General features: G+C 39.0%; 1 protein-coding gene across 1 annotated transcript in view; it reads left to right on the top strand.

Moving 5' to 3' along the window:
* KLHL8 (kelch like family member 8) overlaps positions 1-13840 on the top strand; it is a 57611-nt gene extending 43771 nt beyond the window's left edge. The window contains exons 7-10 of the mRNA XM_070372667.1: positions 1723-1891; positions 2111-2270; positions 4724-4925; positions 8783-13840. Coding sequence (XP_070228768.1) covers positions 1723-1891; positions 2111-2270; positions 4724-4925; positions 8783-8906 — 655 coding nt within the window. The 3' untranslated portion in view covers positions 8907-13840. The remainder of the gene's footprint in view (positions 1-1722; positions 1892-2110; positions 2271-4723; positions 4926-8782) is intronic.
* The last annotated feature ends 4722 nt before the right edge of the window (positions 13841-18562 follow it).

Below are 18562 nucleotides of genomic sequence, written 5' to 3'. Positions count from 1 at the left end.
CTTGTGGGTTAAGGGGTGAAGGGTCAGGGGAATTACACTCACTTATGACACCGTATGTTCTAGAGTGTACACACGTGTTCACCCACACCTGGAAGTTTTTATAACAGTGTTTTGTAAGTCACTGTTTTATACTCAAGGGAAAAGAGGTTAAGGAGATGAAATGAAGGATAACGTTATCCTTAAGAATTCTTTCCAGGGTACTATTTTGATAAACTGAGTTAGACTCTCAGTAGAGCAGCAGCTGTCTCCAGTAATAATGACAGCAAATACATAGCACTGATTATGGGTCAGTCACTGTTCTTAGTGCATTACTATATTGACTCCTTATATCAGCTGCGTCTACTCCTTTCTCAAATGGAGATGAAGAAACAAGGTAGTTACAGGTTTAAACAATATACCTTATCCAAAGTACACACCAAGTCAGTGACAGATAAGTTTTAGAAAAGTTCAACTTTTGATTGATGTAATTTTTTTTAAACATTGATATAATTTTTTTTTCCAATCACCATTCTGATGAATTAGCTTTTCACATAGGCTAAGTCTTGGAGAAGGCAATGGCACCCCACTCCAGTACTCTTGCCTGGAAAATCCCATGGACGGAGGAGCCTGGTGGGCTGCAGTCCATGGGGTCGCTGAGGGTTGGACACGACTGAGCAACTTCACTTTCACTTTTCACTTTCCTGCATTGGAGAAGGAAATGGCACCCCACTCCAGTGTTCTTGCCTGGAGAATCCCAGGGACGGCGGAGCCTAGTGGGCTGCCGTCTATGGGGTCGCACAGAGTCGGACACGACTGAAGCAACTTAGTAGTAGAAGTAGTAGGCTAAGTCTCTTCTGTTCCCAAATAAATAGATGCCCTTCAGAAGTAAAGCAATGTGATATAAAGCTTGTAATATAAAATTGATAATGCAGGAGACCCCAGTTCGATTCCTGGGTTGGGAACATCCCCTGGAGAAGGGATAGGCTTCCCACTCCAGTGTCTGGCCTGGAGATTCCATGGACTATTCAGTCCATGGGGTTGCAAAGAGTTGGACACGACTGAGTGACTGTCACTCACTCACTCTATGTGATGTAATGAAATATTGGAACAAAATATGTTCTGCAGTTACATGAATTTAGTAATGAGATTAACTTTTGACCTCTCTAGCAAACCGTTTTTGTCAGTTTATCAACCTCTCACTTCTGCAGCTGACTGTTGTACTAATTGAATCTTTCTGACTCCATTTATAGTGTTTTGTTGGATTTTCCTTTATTCTTTAAGTTTAACCTGTATTTGTTGTCTAGTTGCTAAGTTGTGTCCAACTCTTTTTGCAAACCTATGGACTGTAGCCCACTAGGCTACATGGGATTTTCTTCTCTTTCCATGGGATTTTCCAGGCAAGAATGCTGGAGTGGGTTGCCATTTCCTTTTCCAGGGGATCTTCCTGACCCACAGATCAAACCTGTGTCTCCTGCACTGCAGGGTTCTTTTACCACTGAGCCACCAAGGAAGCCCTTAATCGGTGTAGGCTATACAGTATAAAACTCCAGAGGGCACTGTCCACATAGACTTGCACAGTTTGACAACTCTAGAGCCATCTGTTCAGAAGCTTTGATAAATCTAAAAATAATGGGAGAAAAAGCCACATTGACGTTTAACATGATAAATGAGTGCATTAGCACACTTTTTGCTGCCTTTTTTCTGGAAACAGAATGCAAAAATGTGTTCTATTGTTTTTTGCAGGAGAGGAATTGCCTTGGCTTCCTTGGGAGGCCCAATTTATGCCATTGGAGGGTTAGATGACAACACTTGCTTCAATGATGTGGAGAGATACGACATAGAATCTGATCAGTGGAGTACAGTGGCACCAATGAATACTCCCCGTGGAGGTGTTGGCTCCGTGGCTCTCGTGGTGGGTTACATCACAGTTCGGTCACTGGACTGCATTGCATTACATCCTTAACCTAGTAAGGAAGGGTCTGGTACATTCATATCTCCAGTATGCAGATTACACACCAGATTATTTCATGAAATACTGCTCTCTTGCACATTTTGGTCTACCTTTAGGACAGCATATCAATCATTTCAAAATCTGATGTCATATGTTTTTATATTTTTTGTCTTTGTTTAGAACCATGTTTATGCAGTAGGTGGCAATGATGGAGTAGCTTCTCTGTCTAGTGTGGAGAGGTATGATCCACATCTCGATAAGTGGATAGAAGTTAAAGAGATGGGTCAGCGAAGAGCAGGCAATGGAGTTAGCGAGCTCCATGGTTGCTTATATGTTGTTGGTGAGTGGATGGTTTTCTCTAATTTTTTACAGGACATATAATAGTGTCACAAAACAACACAGTAAGATAACTTACATTGCATTTAGGCTCAAGTGGAATCAGTCCTGAGATCTGCTTTTCTATTCTTCAGGTTCATGGACTTGCTTCTCTATTTACATCTTCATCTTTCATGTTTAAAACTCTGCCTCCGTGTTTTTACTTAGGAGTGGCAACTATGTCTAAAGTAGGAGATTACATTGAAATAAGACATACGTTTTTTTAATATAAGGACAGGTTGAATGTGCTTTGCGACAGTAAATCTGTAAAGATCTAAGACATGTTTTTCTCATCTTCAAGGGAATTGCATTGACTGTTTTAAGCAAATGAATAGGTATTTCATATTCATGATGGTGGTTAGCATCTCTGTATTGCTTTTTGACTTTTTACTATATAGCAGAGTTGGAGGGAACCATAGCGTGAGCAGTACTTGTTCTGACTTTAACATGCATATGAATAATAATGAGATATTGTTAAATTGCAAGGGAGGAGGCCCAGATTCTGTAACAGCTCATAAGTGATAGTCAGTGTTATTTCTGGTGGTCTACTCAACACATTTCCAGTGGCAGGGCTTTTAAAGGGCTATGACATGGGAATAATAATGTCTGTTTTTAAGAATTAAGAATCTGAGATTATGTTAAGCATCTCAGCTGTGTCTAGTACCTTACCAGTAAATGGGTAGCTATATTGTGATTAGTAATCCCTTCCTTTATAGGAGGAGTTGTGTTTAGAGAGGTGGTCACAAGCGTATATCATACTCTCTCATGTTAATATGAACTGGTGTTAACAAAACTCAGAGTGCTTGATGAGAGAGTAGGATATTGTTAGCACTTAAACATCTGCAAGTCATAGAAGTCGTACTGGATATCTCAGTGCTTACATGTATTAAAGAGGGAAAATAACATAATTTACCCTTTTAGTCTCGCCTGATCATCACAGCAGCTCTTTTAGATGGTCAGAACCTGAGAGAGAGAATATTTACTCATAGTCACATGCCTAAGTAAGCTGACAAAGCTGGAATTTGAAGAAGAGTCTGTGAGAACCCAGAGCTGTTACAGTATGCCAGTGCTCCTCTCAGCTCCCTATCTAGCATAGGTCTTGGCATGTGTTATACCTCAGTAGGAGCATCAGTGTTTCTGTTACTTGTTAAATTTTTTGAGCCCTTGTAGGTAGAACAGACACAGTAAAAATAAGACTGACTCAGGTTGAACCTTTCAAAAAAAAAAACAACAAAACAAAACTCTCTTGTTCATCCAAGTCCTACTTAAAACATGTATAACTGATTTGAATAAGAAAACTTTGAAGGTAAACTGTATGTCCAGGAAGCTAATTGCATTCTGCCTTTTCTATTCCTCTGCTTTGAGCTTTTTGTTCAAGATTTATATGCATTACCTAGGAAGAGTATAGGAGCCAAAGAAAAAGAATGCCATCAAAAATAGAACTACCCTGTATTAAAAACCTAATCTCCTCCATTAACATTAGCAATATTTAAAGCTAAAGCCTTTGTTGTAGTGGAAGAACGTTTTATATCATAGTTGTGGTGGGGATGGCACTACTACATTTGTTCAGTGAATTTTTTATCTCAGTTGATATGATGAAATTAAACCCATTAGAGAAGCTGACTTTGTTGATTCATTTTTTAACCTGACCTATCTTGTTTCTAAAAGGACTGGTCATAATATCAATACTTCCTGTCCCAGGAAAATAGGCTTAGTCACCCAGGAGACCTGTTATTTACATAGACTAAGATGGAGCCTAAAAAGAGACACATTTATTTTTTAAAGGAAAGAGCACTGTTGAAATAGTAGTCTCTGTGTTTAACACTCAGGAACATGATAAGTAACATTGTTAAGATAAATAGAGAGGACTGTCAGTGTTGAGAAATATAGCATGAAGATACAGTTTTGGCAAAAATTGGTAAGAATTCATAGTCCACCATCTCTGCAATTATGATTGCAATTATAGTACTAAGGGAAACAGTTGGAAAATTTTGACTTATCTAAATGAGTCAAGTGATTTAGTATGATTTTTTCTAGTCTCAAGCCTTAACTTTTTAAAAATCTGATATATACACAGAAGGAATATATGCACAGAAGGAATCTCAGTATTTTTTGCTTGCCTCTAGGATGCTAAGGAAAAATTATATTAAATGTCTGTGGGTTTTTTCTTCTTATATCATCTACTTAAATATAGGGACTCCAGTTTTTCTCACTTTAAGATTTTTAATCCTAACACTGAGGAAAGTAATACTTAAATTATCTTGAATTGTAGAAAATGTGTAATAGGAGTTGGTAGTAGTGATGTTTGGGTTTTCTAAAATGTTTTTAAAAGATTGGCTTTCAAAAGCTTTTGAATTGAGATTTAATGGTTACTTTCTATGAAACATAATACTGTTTTAAAATTTTTCCTTTACACAGGTGGTTTTGATGATAATTCTCCTCTGAGTTCTGTTGAGCGGTATGACCCTCGAAGCAACAAATGGGATTACGTAGCAGCCCTTACCACTCCCAGGGGTGGAGTGGGGATCGCAACAGTGATGGGCAAAATCTTTGCAGTTGGTGGTCATAATGGCAATGCATATCTAAATACAGTGGAAGCATTTGATCCAGTGCTGAATAGGTAACTTTTATGTTTGCTTTATGTTTTGATGGGATCTTCCAGTAACAGATTATTTTAGAGTGCTAAGATGTTGCATTTTGTTTGTTCAGTCACTGAGTTGTGTCTGACTCTCTGCAACCCCATGAACTACAGCACACCAGTCTCCCCTGACCTTCACTATCTACCAGAGTTTGCTCAAACTCATGTCCATTGAGTTTGTGATACTATCTAATCATCTCGTCCTCTGCTGCCCCTTTCTCCTCTGGCCTTCAATCTTTCCCAGCATCAGGGTCTTTTCGAACGAGTCGGCTCTTTGCATCAAGTGGCCAAAGTTTTGAAGCTTCAGCGTCAGTCCTTCCAATGAATATCAGGACTGATTTCGTTTAGGATTGACTGGCTGGATCTTGCAGTCCAAGGGACTCTCAGAGTCTTCTTCAACACCGCAGAACAAAAGCATCAGTTCTTCAGTGCTCAGTCTTGTTATGGTCCAACCCTCACATCCATACATGACTACTGGGAAAAACCATAGCTTTGACTAGATGGCAAAGTGATGTCTCTGCTTTTTAATATGCTCCCTAGGTTTGTCATAGTTTTCCTTCCAAGGAGCAAGTATCTTTTAATTTCATGGTTGCAGTCACTGTCTGCAGTGATTTTGGAGCCCAAGAAAAAAAAATCTGTCACCGCTTCCACTTTTTCTTCTTCTGTTTGCCATGAAGTAATGACATGATCTTAGTTTTTTGAATGTTGAGTTTCAAGCAAGCTTTTTCACTATGAGCTTTCACAAAACCTCATCAGGAGTCTCTCTAGTTCCTCCTCAGTTTCTGCCATTACAGTGGTATCATCTCCATATCTGAGGTTGTTGATCCATCTCCCCACAGTCTTGGCTCCAGCTTGTACTTCATCCAGCCGAGCATTTCACATGATGTACTCTGCATAGAAGTTGAATAAGTGGGGTCAGTATACAGCCTTGTTGTACTCCTTTTCTAATTTGGAACCAGTCAGTTGTTTCATGTCCATTTCTAATTGCTGCTTCTTGACCTGCATACAGCTTTCTCGGGAGACAGGTAAAGTGGTCTGGTATTCCCATTTTTTGGAGAATTTTCCAGTTTGTTGTGATCCACACAGTCAAAAACTTTAAGTCAATGAAGCATAAGTAGATATTTTTCTGGACTCCCCTGCTTTCTCCATGATCCAACGAATGTTGACAATTTGATCTCTGGTTCCTCTGCCTTTTCTAAACCCAGCTTGTACATCTGGAAGTTCTCAGTTTACTTACTGCTGAAGCTTAGCCTGAAGGATTTTGAGCATTAGTTTGCTAGCATTGAAATGAGCACAGTTGTGCAGTAGTTTGAAAATTTTTGGCATTGCCCTTCTTTGGGATTGGAATGAAAACTGACCTTTTCCAGTCCTGTGGCCACTGCTGAGTTTTCCAAATTTACTGGCATATTGAGTACAGCACTTTCACAGCATCATCTTTTAGGTTTTGAAATAGCTCAACAGGAATTCCATTACCTCCACTAGCTTTGTTTGTAGTAATGCTTCCTAAGGCCCACTTGACTTCACACTCCAGGACATCTGACTCTAGCTGAGTGATCACAGCATCATGGTTATCCAAGTCATTAAGACCTTTTTGGTACAGTTTTTCTGTGCAGTTTCTTTTTTGTACAGTTTCTCTTCTGCTTCTGTTAGGTCCATACCGTTTCTGTCCTTTATTGTGCCCATATTTGCATGAAATATTCCCTTGGAATCTCTAATTTTCTTTAACAGATCTCTAGTCTTTTCCATTCTTTTGTTCTCTATTTCTTTGCATTGTTCATGGAGGAAAGCTTTCTTATCTCTCCTTGCTATTCTTTGGAACTCTGCAGTCAGATGGGTATATCTTTCCTTTTCTCCTTTGCCTTTTTCTTCTCTTCTTTCCTCAGCTATTTGTAAGGCCTCCTCAGACAGTCATTTTGCCTTTTTGCATTTCTTTTTCTTGGAATGGTTTTGGTCACTGCCTCCTATCCAGTGTTACAAACCTCTGTCCACAGTTCTTCAAGCACTCTGTCTACTAGATCTAGTCCCTTGAATACTTTCACTGTATAATCATAAGGGATTTGATTTAGGTCATACCTGAATGGCCTAGTGATTTTCCCTACTTTCTTCAGTTTAAGTCTGATTTTTGCAATAAGGAGTTCATGACCTTAGCCACAGTCAGCTCCTGGTCTTGTTTTTGCTGACTATATAGAGTTTCTTCATCTTCGGCTGCAAAGAATTTAATCAGTCTGATTTCGGTATTGACCATCTGGTAATGTCCATGTGTAGAGTCGTCTCTTGTGTTGTTGGAAGATAGTGTTTGCCATGACCAGTGTGTTCTCTTGGCAAAACTGTCAGCCTTTGCCCTGCTTCATTTTGTACTCCAAGGCCAAACTTGCCTGTTACTCCAGGTATATCTTGACTTCCTGCTTTTGCATGCCAGTCCCATATAATGAAAAGGACATCTTTTTTGGGGTGTTCTAGAAAGTCTTATAGGTCTTCATAGAACCATTCAACTTCATCTTCTTTGGCATTAGTGGTTGGGGCATAGACATGGATTTCTGTGATATTGAATGTTTTGCCTTCTAAACGAACTGAGATCATTCCGTCATTTTGAGATTGGACCCAAGTACTGCATTTTGGACTGTTTTGTTGACTATGAGGGCTACTCCTTTTCTTCTGAGGGATTCTTGTCCACAGTAGTAAATACAATGGTCATCTGAATTAAATTTGCCCATTCCAGTCCATTTTAGTTCACTGATTGCTAAAATGTCAATATTCACTCTTGCCATCTCCTGTTTGACCACTTCCAGTTTACCTTGATTCATGGACCTAACATTTTAGGTTCCTATGCAGTATTGTTCTTTACCACATCAGACTTCAGCTGGGTGTCATTTCTGCTTTGGCTCAGCCTCTTCATTCCTTCTGGAGCTATTTCCCTGCTCTTCTCCAGTAGCATTTTGGATGCCTGCTGACTTGGTGGGTTTCTCTTTCAGTGTCATATCTTTCTTCCTTTTCATACTGTTCTGTTGGTCTCAATTGGTTCATTCAAATTCTGATGGCCAGCCACTATGCCCCTCATCTTCAAGGCTCTCATCATCTTTGCAAAACTTCTTGAACCACCCTCACTGTATGTTCATTAGCAGTTCCTGGGCCAAGTGCATTGTTGAAGTTGCAAGTTGTCTGTGCTGCTTTACAACCCATTTTGAACTCAAATTAAAAAATGGCTTGAATTGGCATTTTGTCTAACATCATTTCTATAATCTAAAATAAATATAAAATAAATAGCAAGTAATAAGTCACTAGCAAAAAAAAAAAAAAGGCAAGAAATGCACATTAAAATGATGTATAACATAAAGCATTTATTTAAGAATGTATTCCAGTGTCAAACAGCAGAGTTCCACAGTGAGAAGCCACAGTTACTTTTGCACCAACCTAATACTTCCCTCCACTCTTCCCCAACAGCATATTGGACACCTCTGACCTGGGGGGCTCAACTTCTGGTATCATATCTTTCTGTATTTTCATCTGTTCATGGGGTTCTTGCAGCAGGAATACTGGAGTGGATTGCCAATTCCTCCTCCAGTGGACCATGTTTTGTCAGAACTCTTCACTATGACCCATCCATCTTGAGTGCCCTGCGTGGCATGGCTCATAGCTTCATTGAATCGCACAAGCCCCTTCACCATGACAAGGCTGTGATCCATAAAAAAGGAAAATGCTGCTAGATGTAGTTAATAGAAATGTTTGGGGATAGCTTACTGTCTTTCAAAACCAGTCTGTTTATAGGGAGGTTTTGTTTTGTCTTATGAGTGAAGCGAATCATGATTTAAGATAACATTCTTTGTTCTCTGTCTTTTCAGGTGGGAGCTTGTTGGATCTGTGTCTCACTGCAGAGCTGGAGCAGGTGTAGCTGTGTGTGCCTGTTTAACTAGCCAAATCCGAGATGTAGGTCATGGATCCAGCAATGTGGTTGACTGTATGTGACTTGAGTTCCAGTCACCAACAGTTTAGTCATATCCGATAGGCAGAAAGACAAGCAGGATTTTGTAGTGGCCACCTTTGAGCAGTGTTAACTGTTTACTAGAGTGTCATGTAAATGTAAACTGTTCTATGTGACTGAGTGCAACTTTTGGAATGGTAGCTGAAGAATTACTAGTAATAAAGTTGGTATCTCCCACTTTAACAAATAATGAAGTAGGGAAAGAAGACAGTCTAAGCTGAAACCTCCTCCTCCAAAAAGAAAAAAAAGAAGTGTTTAGTGGAGTGGAGTGCCAGAATTTTGAAATTAACTCTTTTTTTTAAAGTGTGGGTGAATGAACATGCAGAAGGAAGTCGCTTGCTGAGCTTTACCTTTTGCCTAAAGGCGTTAACCTTAGGCATTGGACTTTTCCTCTGGGGAGATTAGAACCTGTTCATCAACACAGAGATATCAGGACTCCTAACAGACCTGCTGCATTTGAAGATCATTTCTCCTTGGTGCTGATGAATTTATGCCTTGCTTTTTTCTAGGTGTTGATTTGTCAATTCCTTGGATATTTACAGAAGTAGGAAAAATGTTTCATCTTTCTGAGTGTCAGCCTATAGGATCATAGGCTTCATTTCAGTTTGAATTGTTAGGACACCAAAAGATCTAAATGAATGATTCCATCTGAATGAACCTACACTTATTTTTTCACGTGAAAGGGGTTTTGTTTCATAGTAATAAAAAATGGAACCAGATGAGATTATTAGAGGAGAAGGCTTTAGAGTCAGCATTATTCTAGTGCCCATTTGAGAGACCTTGAATGGGAGTGGTGTCCATTACATGACTCCCTAATGAGGCAACTCCAAAAATATGTTTAACACTACTTGATTTAATTATTTCATTCTGAATCTGAGGTTTATTATCCTTCTATTTTGCTGTTTGCCACCATCATAGTTTTTCTAACTGTACAGAATCTGGATTTATTTATTATGGGAAATCTGAATTCATTTCTACAAAAACCCTTTACAGACTTTAGTTGAACTGTTGATTAGTTCATATCCATCTTTACCAATAAAAGATATTGTAAAAGCAAAGGAAGATGAAACTAGTTTTTTTTCTCCTGTTATATTTCTCTCCAGCTCTCCAGTGTACTTAATGAATTTTAATTGAAAATATTTCTTTCCATTGCTTTGAAGGCAGGCTGTTTATACACCTGTTGATCTAACAGCTCTTCGTGGTTTTACCAGCATTATAAAGTGGCTTATTCATTATATGTATATATTTTTATAAATATTTATGAAGAATATTAAATTATTCTATTTTGTATTTGCAGTGCAGTTTGGTATTCTCTTCTAGACGTTCTTGAATTCTCCTTTAGTTATTATACCTTAGGATTCGGTGTAGTTCACTGCTGTCAGTCATCTTGTTCACGAAGCTGGGGCAGTGCAGAACCTGACGTTAACTGCCTAGTAGCTGGGATGGGCCTTGTTAAATGACAGCCTAGGCTTTTTCAGTACAGAGAGGCAAAAAGCCACGTTATAAAAGCTAGTGCTTTGTGTATATTCAATCAAAAAAATAAGGTAAAGAAAATTTAAGAGAACTCAGCTAGCAGAAAAAGGTCTTTCATGAAGCCAACTCAAATGTTCCCAAATTATGGCAATTTTTGCTGTCAGCCTGTGGGCAAGTCCATAAGTCATTGCTGGATCTGAATTGATGTTCTCTTGTACAACTGTAACCGTATTTCAATCAAACCCCAACGCAGTTCACTCTGTAGCACTTACTGGACTGGCTATAACTGGCTGCATATGGAGAATAAGGCTCAAAACCTGGCTTCAGCTCCTTCCCAGGTCTAATGGACTTCCTGTATTATAATACTTGTCTAGGTATGGTTGCCTAATGTTATATTTATTTTGAGGGGGAGTGGATCTTTTATTCTTTCTAAGGTTATTAAAAAATTTTTTTTTATTTCTGCCTTTGTCATGAGTATAGCACTTGGGAGCATGAAGGTGTTATGTTTTCATCACTAGTTTTATCAATACAGGAGTCATCTAACATTACTAAGTTGCTACTCTCGCTACCATAAAATATGAACTACTGCTAAGGGAAATAATGTGAAGTAAACAACACATGGCTAACTGTTACATTATGTGCGGGCCATCAGAAGTATAGCCTTGAAGGACCTGACAATGGTATGAAAAGATTAAAGTGTTTTATGTAGAGTGACAAGTAGCAAAAGAACTTCTCTATTTTCTCAAAACCATATATAAATTTGTGTAGTAATATTCCAGCAAATCAAAATAGTGAAACTCTCATATATTACCAAGTACAGAGATCAGAAAGTTGGATTCACATCAGTGCTATTTATTGATTCAAAATATATTGTGTGTATCTATTATGAATAGGAATATGAGTATTATGTATCTATTATTCTTTCTGTATAGTGTATGTAACTTTTCTTTGATTGCTTTCATAGAATCTTTTCAGAATGATATAATTGTTTATTCTCCATCCTTCAAATACAAAATTGATTTAGTAGGTTGGCTGAAATATTTTTTTCTCCGAAGAAAGGATCTTTATGTTTAACAGAAAATACGAAGATTTTTGTTAACCCTTAAAGAGGTTAAAGGCAACTGACTGAGCAATTTTCTCTTCAGCAGTTGTAGACTTATACTATTTAGAAATAAGATTCTTTATGCATTAAGATGTTGTCCTTCCAGTTAGTAACCTCGTGAATCTTTGTTTTCTGCCTGTCTTGCCATTGCTAAAAACTCTTCTGAAACTCTTCCTTGGAAACCACCTGAAGATCCATTTGTAAGTCATCCAAGAGAATTAGTCTCATCACAGTCATACAAGAACAAACATGTGGTTGCCAGAGAAAGTGGATGGGGAAAGGAGAGAAATAGGTGGGGAGATGAAGAAGTATAAATGTGTCATGGGTATGAAAACAGTAGGATAGTTTCTTTGAAGGGAACTCTGGGAATTCTATTGTGGTATAGAAATTCTGGTGGTTTTTGTTGTTTTAACAAGTCATTTTTCCATTATTTTATTGGTTGAGGCTAAATTCAGCCTACTTGAACTATATAAGGGATTTCTTAAATTTGGGTAGTAATCATGGGGCGTACTGATAACTGCAATTTGTTTATTAATAACTATAGTTTGTTTAATGGAATGCCTGCATCAGTCACTTTATAATAACATTTTAATCTTTACAGTAATTTTGCAATTGAGAGTTACTCAGACACAGGAAGAAACTTGTCCAAGATTTACAACTAGTCATTGGTTAACCAATATTTCTCTGACTGAAAAATTCTACTGTTCCACCTAAAGTATGTATATTTAAGGAAGGATTTTCTTTTTCATAGCTGCTGCTTAGCAGTATAAAAGTATTTCTGGTCACTACTCATTTTTCGGTCACATTTCCATTTATTATATTGGTTTAGGTTTTATGTGTACAATATAATGATTCAGTATGTGTATACATTGTGAAATGGTCACCACAAGAATCCATCATCATAGTTTTTTTCCTTGAAATGAGAAGTTTTAAGATCTGTTCTCTCAGCTCCTTTCAGATACGCCACACAGCACTATTAACTACAGTCACCACGCCATGCGTTACGTCCCCGGGCTTATTTTTTTCTATCTGGAATTTGTATTGGTACCTTTTGACCCCCTTTACCTATTTCTCCCACCCCCTACACTGCCTCTGGTAACCACCGACTGTATTCTGTATTTAATGTTTCATACGTAAGTGGAACATATGTGTGACATGTGCGTTTTTGAGCACAGTAATGAAACGCCTGTGCATTCAGTCCGTAATTATTAACAACATTCCTTTTGTTCCTTCTCAATTCCAATTCCCAGCCAACTGTTCTCGCTAGAGCTAAGTACTATCCTGAGTCATTCGCTTCTTTGCTCTTTTTTGTTTTCATACAAATAAGGAAGCTACATGTTGTGTACTCTTACGTCGGCGAGCTTTATGAAGAATAGTATCATTATGTAGTCTTAGTAATTTGATCTTTTCATTCAGCAGGTTCGCTTTTCAAATTTGTTGGGTATTTTCCATATTTTTGCTTTACAGTGCTGAAGTGAATATTTGAATACAGTTTCTTGGTATGCATGCGTGTGCAAGTTTTTTTAGAGTACATATCCAGAAGTAGCGTTTGCTTGATTAGCTTTATAAAATAAGTGAAATTATTTTCCAAAATGGTTGTGCCAGTTTACACAACCATTTTGGAAAATGATTTATTATTTACTTGCTGTTGTAAGACATGATTCATTTGCCAATCTGTTAAGTGTAAGATGATATTTTATTATGGCTTTAGTTTGCATTTTCTTGATTGTTGAGTTGAACATGTTTCCATGATTATTAGTCGACTGGTTTCTTCTGTGAAATGCTCCTTTTTTCCATTTTTTCCTTGTTTACCTTAGAGTTCTTCATAATAGGATACTAATTTTTCCATTTATTTTTATTGCACATTATCTTCTCTCAGTTTGTGGCTTATCTCTTCACTTTGTATTTTGGTACAGAAAACTTAACTTTAATGTATTTACATGTTCTTTTTTGTGTCTTAAGAAATCTATCATTTATTCTAATAAAGTTTCTCATATGTAGTCTTTAATCCACCTGGAATTGATTTGTGTATGTGAGAGAAATTTTATTAATTTTTACTATTGGGTATTTTTTATTATGTGATGACCCGTTTTCTTCATACTGTTTAGTAACATCCTTTCTTTGGGGACTTTTCCTACATGGCCAGTTTCTGTGTAAGTAAATGTGTGGGACTTTCTATTCTACTCCAGTGGTCAGTTTGTCTTAACCAGGAGCTAAGTGACACACAGGGTGAAGTATTCTTTCTCTTCTATTCTCTGAATTATTTAACACTGAAACAATCCATTTATTCAACATGTAATAGAATTTATGTATAAAACCACCTTGACCTCTTTTTTTTTTTGAGGAAAAATTAATTATCAATTCAGTATCTTAGTGGTTATACAACCCGTTAGGATGTGTAAGTCATTTTAAGTAAGATTTACTTTTTAAAATATCATTTGCTGGATCCCACTTGGTTTTACTTGTACTGTTTTCACTAATGTTCACTTCTAAGTATTTTATAAATGTTCATTCCATGTTTTGCTTTGATCTTTGAGTTTAGAAGTATATTTTAAAATTCCAAATAATATTTTTTTCTTAATTTCTTTTGGTTCTGTCATGATTGTTGTGAATTCTTGAAAAGCCTTATGTTGTAGTAATGCAGTTTCTGTATTTGTGTTTTATATCACATTAGCTGATTGTGTTCTCAGTTGTCTGTTTATGGCTGTTTTTTTCTCCTGGTTCTTTGACCTATCACTGGAGGGAAGTATGTTGACATTCCACATTGTGACTAGTTTTCAGCAAGGGGTGTGTGTGTGTGTGTGTGTGTGTGTGTGTGTGTGGTGAGGTTTTCTGATTTACATCTATGCTAATTTAAAGGAATAGTTTTTTAATTTTTTTTTGTTGTTTTCGGCTGTACTGGGTCTTTGCCATGCTCGGGCTTGCTTTAGTTGCCTTGAGCAGGGGCTGCTCTCTAGTTGCTGTGTGCAGGCTTCTCATTCCTGTGACTTCTCTTGTTGCAGAGTGCCGTGCTCAGTGGTTATGGCTCATGGGCTCCAGAGCACAGACAGGCTCAGTAGTTATGGCCCATGAACTTAGTTGCCCCATGACATGTGGGATCTTCCTTGACCAGGGATTGAATCCATGTTCCCTGCCTTGGCAGATGGATTCTTAAACCACTGGACCACCAGAGAAGTCCTGAATTTTGTTTCTAAGTGGTGTATTTTCAGACGTGTATTTGATTCAATCTGTTCTAGGGGCTTTATCAACCCTTCCCTGAGGGGCTTCCCTGGTAGCTCAGTCAGTCAATGTAGGTGACTTGGGTTCGATTCCTAGATCTCACAGATCCCCTGGAGAAGGGAATGGCTACCCACTCCAGTATTTTTGCCTGGAGAACTCCATGGACAGAGGAGCCTGGAGGGCTACAGTCCATGGGGTCGCAAAGAGTCGGACACAACTGAGCAACTAACGCTTAACTTCAGGGGCTTTATCATCGATTTGAACTTTAACTGGTTAGTTTTGAACGTTCACTGGTTAGTTGATGAGGCCCAGAAAACCCAGCCCGTTCAGACCTGCCTCAGATCCTTTGTCCTGTTGCTATCAGAGAAGGCAAAGCACCTTCCACCATCCAGTGCTGCTCTGGGGCTGGACCTCCGAATCTCTCAGTGAGTGCCCTTGGCTCTTGTGGTTCACGTACTGGTTGCTCATACACATACATACCCTCTCAGTCATTATTAACATTGCAGAGGTCTCATACCTGCTTAAATTGTGGGGTTCCTGAAAAACCTATTTTGATTAGGATATTATACACAGGTTAAAAAATTTTTATCCTACTTGCCCTGGCTGGTTTATGCTTTTGGAAGGGTGAGGATTAAGTGGCCAGAAATTTTACCAGTGCTGGTGGTTTACTTGCTAAGTTGTCTCCGACTCTTACGACCCCTGTGGACAGTAGCCCACCAGGCTCTTCTGTCCAGGGGATTTCCCAGGCAGGAATACTGGAGTGGGTTGCCATTCCCTTCTCCAAAGGATCTCCCTGACATAGGGATTGAACCGAGAGCTTGAACTCTAGTCCCCTGCATTGCAGGTGGATTCTTTTACTGCTGAGCCACCAGGGAAGCCCATATAGTACTACATCCCTCTGTGAAACTTATCTGTTGAGTATCTTAGTAGACCTTAAACTTTTTGGTCCCATATATTTGTCATGCCTAAAGTTCTTTCTCAAATTTAGATGGGGAGTTTTTAATTCATAAACTAAGTTTCCTTGGTATAGCTGTGTCTATTTGTGCTTCTCTGCCCTGAATGTCTCAAGTATGTGATTTTATTATATACACCAGTACCTTCTAACAGCAGTGTGCTAAATCCCTTCAAAATACTGATGTAGATTCAGAAAATATTTGTGTTCTGAGACTTTGCAACTTCCCTTTGTTTAAAAAAAAAAAAAAGTTTCTGCTTTGGCTTTTGGCCAAAAGTAATAAAGTTCCTACCTGACCATAAATTCCCTGATTTCCCCCTATTCGTCTGCAAACAATTATCTTTTTTCCTGTCTGGAGACCAGAGCTCAGGACTGAACGACACAGTGGCTATTTGTACTACATTCTAACACAATCCTCTAGGTTCCTCCTCCTCGCTTCATTTCTTCATTATGTATTTTAATGCAGTACTAAATCAATGTGCTTTCTTAGGGGCCAGATTTATTGAATTGTAATTCATACGATAAAAAAACTGACCCACTATGTTTACAATCTGTGGTTTAGTAAATATAGAGTTGTATCAATCAGGGCTTCCCAGGTGGCACGAGTGGTAAAGAACCTGCCTGCCAACGCAGGAGACATGAGAGATGTGGATTCGATCCCTGGGTCGGGAAGATCCCCTGGAGGAGGGCATGGCAACCCACTCCAGTGTTCTTGCCTGGAGAATCTCCATGGACAGAGGGGCCTGGTGGCCTACAGTCCATGGTGTTGCCAAGAGTTGGACACAACTGAATTGACTATCACACACGAGCCAACATCACCATAACCCAGATTTAGTTCACTTTCATCATGCTCCCCAAATTTTCATGAGCCCCTCTTGGGGTCAGTCTTCACTCCCTCCCTCTTTTCCTCCCTGCTTCTCACTCAAGGCAACCACTAATGTGGTTTCGGTCCATAAACTTGCCTTTTCTGAGTATATCATGTAAGTGAAATCAAATTCTAAATATAGCATCTTGTACCTGTTTCACTTAGCATAATGTTTTGAGGTTCATTTCATCTGTACTGTAGTCGTTTTAATACTGAACAGTCTGTCTTACATTGTTCAGCCATTTACCAGTTGATCAGTTTCCAGTTTGGGGCCATCACGCAGAATGCTGCCATGAATGTTCATAAACATGTCCATGTGAACATGTTTTCATGTATCTTGGGTGAGTCTACACCAGTGGGATTGCTGGTTTTTATGGTTATCCACAGGGGCTGTACTATATTATATTCCCATCAGTACAGTAGGAGGTTTCTGCTTTCTCATCACCCTCTCCAACACTTTGTCTCTTTGATTACAGCCATTCTCCCAGGTGTGAAGTGGTATCTCATTGTGATTAAACCAGTGTATCTAACAGCATTCTTTCCCTAAAGGAAATAGTTCTTGGTTGTTCAGTCACTTATTTGTGTCCGACTCTTTGAGACCCCATGGACTGCAGCATGCCAGGCTTCCCTTTCACTTTTCTTGGAGTTTGCTCAAACTCCTGTCCACTGAGTTGGTAATGCCATCCAGCCATCTCATCTCTGTTGCTCCCTTCTCCTCCTGCCTTCAATTTTTCCCAGCATCAGGGTCTTTTCCAGTGAGTCTGTTCTTCACATCAAGTGGCCGAAGTACTGGAGCTTCAGTCCTTGCAGTGAATATTCAGGGTTAATTTCCTTTAGGATTGACTGATTTGATCTCACAGTTTAAGGGTTTTTCGAGAGTCTTCTCCAACACCCCAGTCAAAAGCATCAATGCGCTCAGCCTTCTTTATGGTCCAAGGAAGTGGCTGCTCTCTAGTGGTGCATTCCTCACACTGCACCTGGGGAAAGGGCATTAATAAGGAGCTTGAACGTGCACTTCAGGTTGTGCCTGCATCGTTTAGCTCAGAGTGCAGTTTGAGGCCCAGGTCCAAAGTGTTTTCCTAATTACCTTTTTTAATAATCTTCAGAACCTGGCTGAGGCTTTTTACTTAATCCCTGGAGGTGCATTATAATCGAGCCAAGTTTTTGTGCTTCGGATCTCATCGACTTTACATACTCAACATCTTGTGGCTAAAGGTTTACACCTGCGGAGTGGCTAATGCCTGTGAAGATGGGGCAGAAAAGGCCAGAGACAGTTCTGTTGACTCAAACTTACCACATCCTTTCAAACGACAGCCAGAGGAGTAAACAATTCTGACCAGTGGAACGAAAGTAAATTCTTTTTAATGAATTGCACACAAATGGAATGTCTGGAGGTTCCTGGTATTTTCAGGTGACACTTTGTAAATATGCCTGTAGAGAGCTGTAAAACTTGAGGAGAATGGGTCTCAGCTGCCCCAGGCTCTTGGGCTGTCAAGCAATGAGAGCACTAGGCACATTAAAGATCGTGACGAAATTGAGCTCAGGAAGGAACCTGGCCAGCCACTGGATTAAGGAATGTGTATTTGTGAAGTAAAGATGTGGCTTCAGGAAATCAGGGTAGAAGGAACTCTTTGGCCAACCCAGTACGTATGTGAAATTTGAAATTTCCCTAACCTCGTAGGCCTCAGCACAGTGCATTTACCCAACAAGGCATTTTGCTCTCTTGACATGCTTCTAAAATGATCATGTTATGTGTCTGTGTGTATATGTACATACACACACGCCTGAGTACAAAGCAGGAGAAGCATGATGGATGGGCCGGCCTGCGGCGGATTTACTGCTTCAGTCAAATGGAGAGGCCGGACCATCCACCTGTGACACTTGACTATACAGTAATTCTACTCTACAATACATGAAATTGTTACCAGTTGGGTGGATAAGGGGGTATAAGATTTAGGGTAGGTGATACATAGTTTATTTGACTTCAGGATACACACTGGATAGGAGAGAAATTGATATTAGAGAATTA

This window comes from Bos mutus, chromosome 6 (genome assembly GCF_027580195.1).
Source record: "Bos mutus isolate GX-2022 chromosome 6, NWIPB_WYAK_1.1, whole genome shotgun sequence".
NCBI classification, from domain to species: Eukaryota; Metazoa; Chordata; class Mammalia; order Artiodactyla; family Bovidae; genus Bos; species Bos mutus.
The sequence above is the reverse complement of the archived record's forward strand: the minus strand, read 5'-3'. Positions and strand labels throughout refer to the sequence as shown.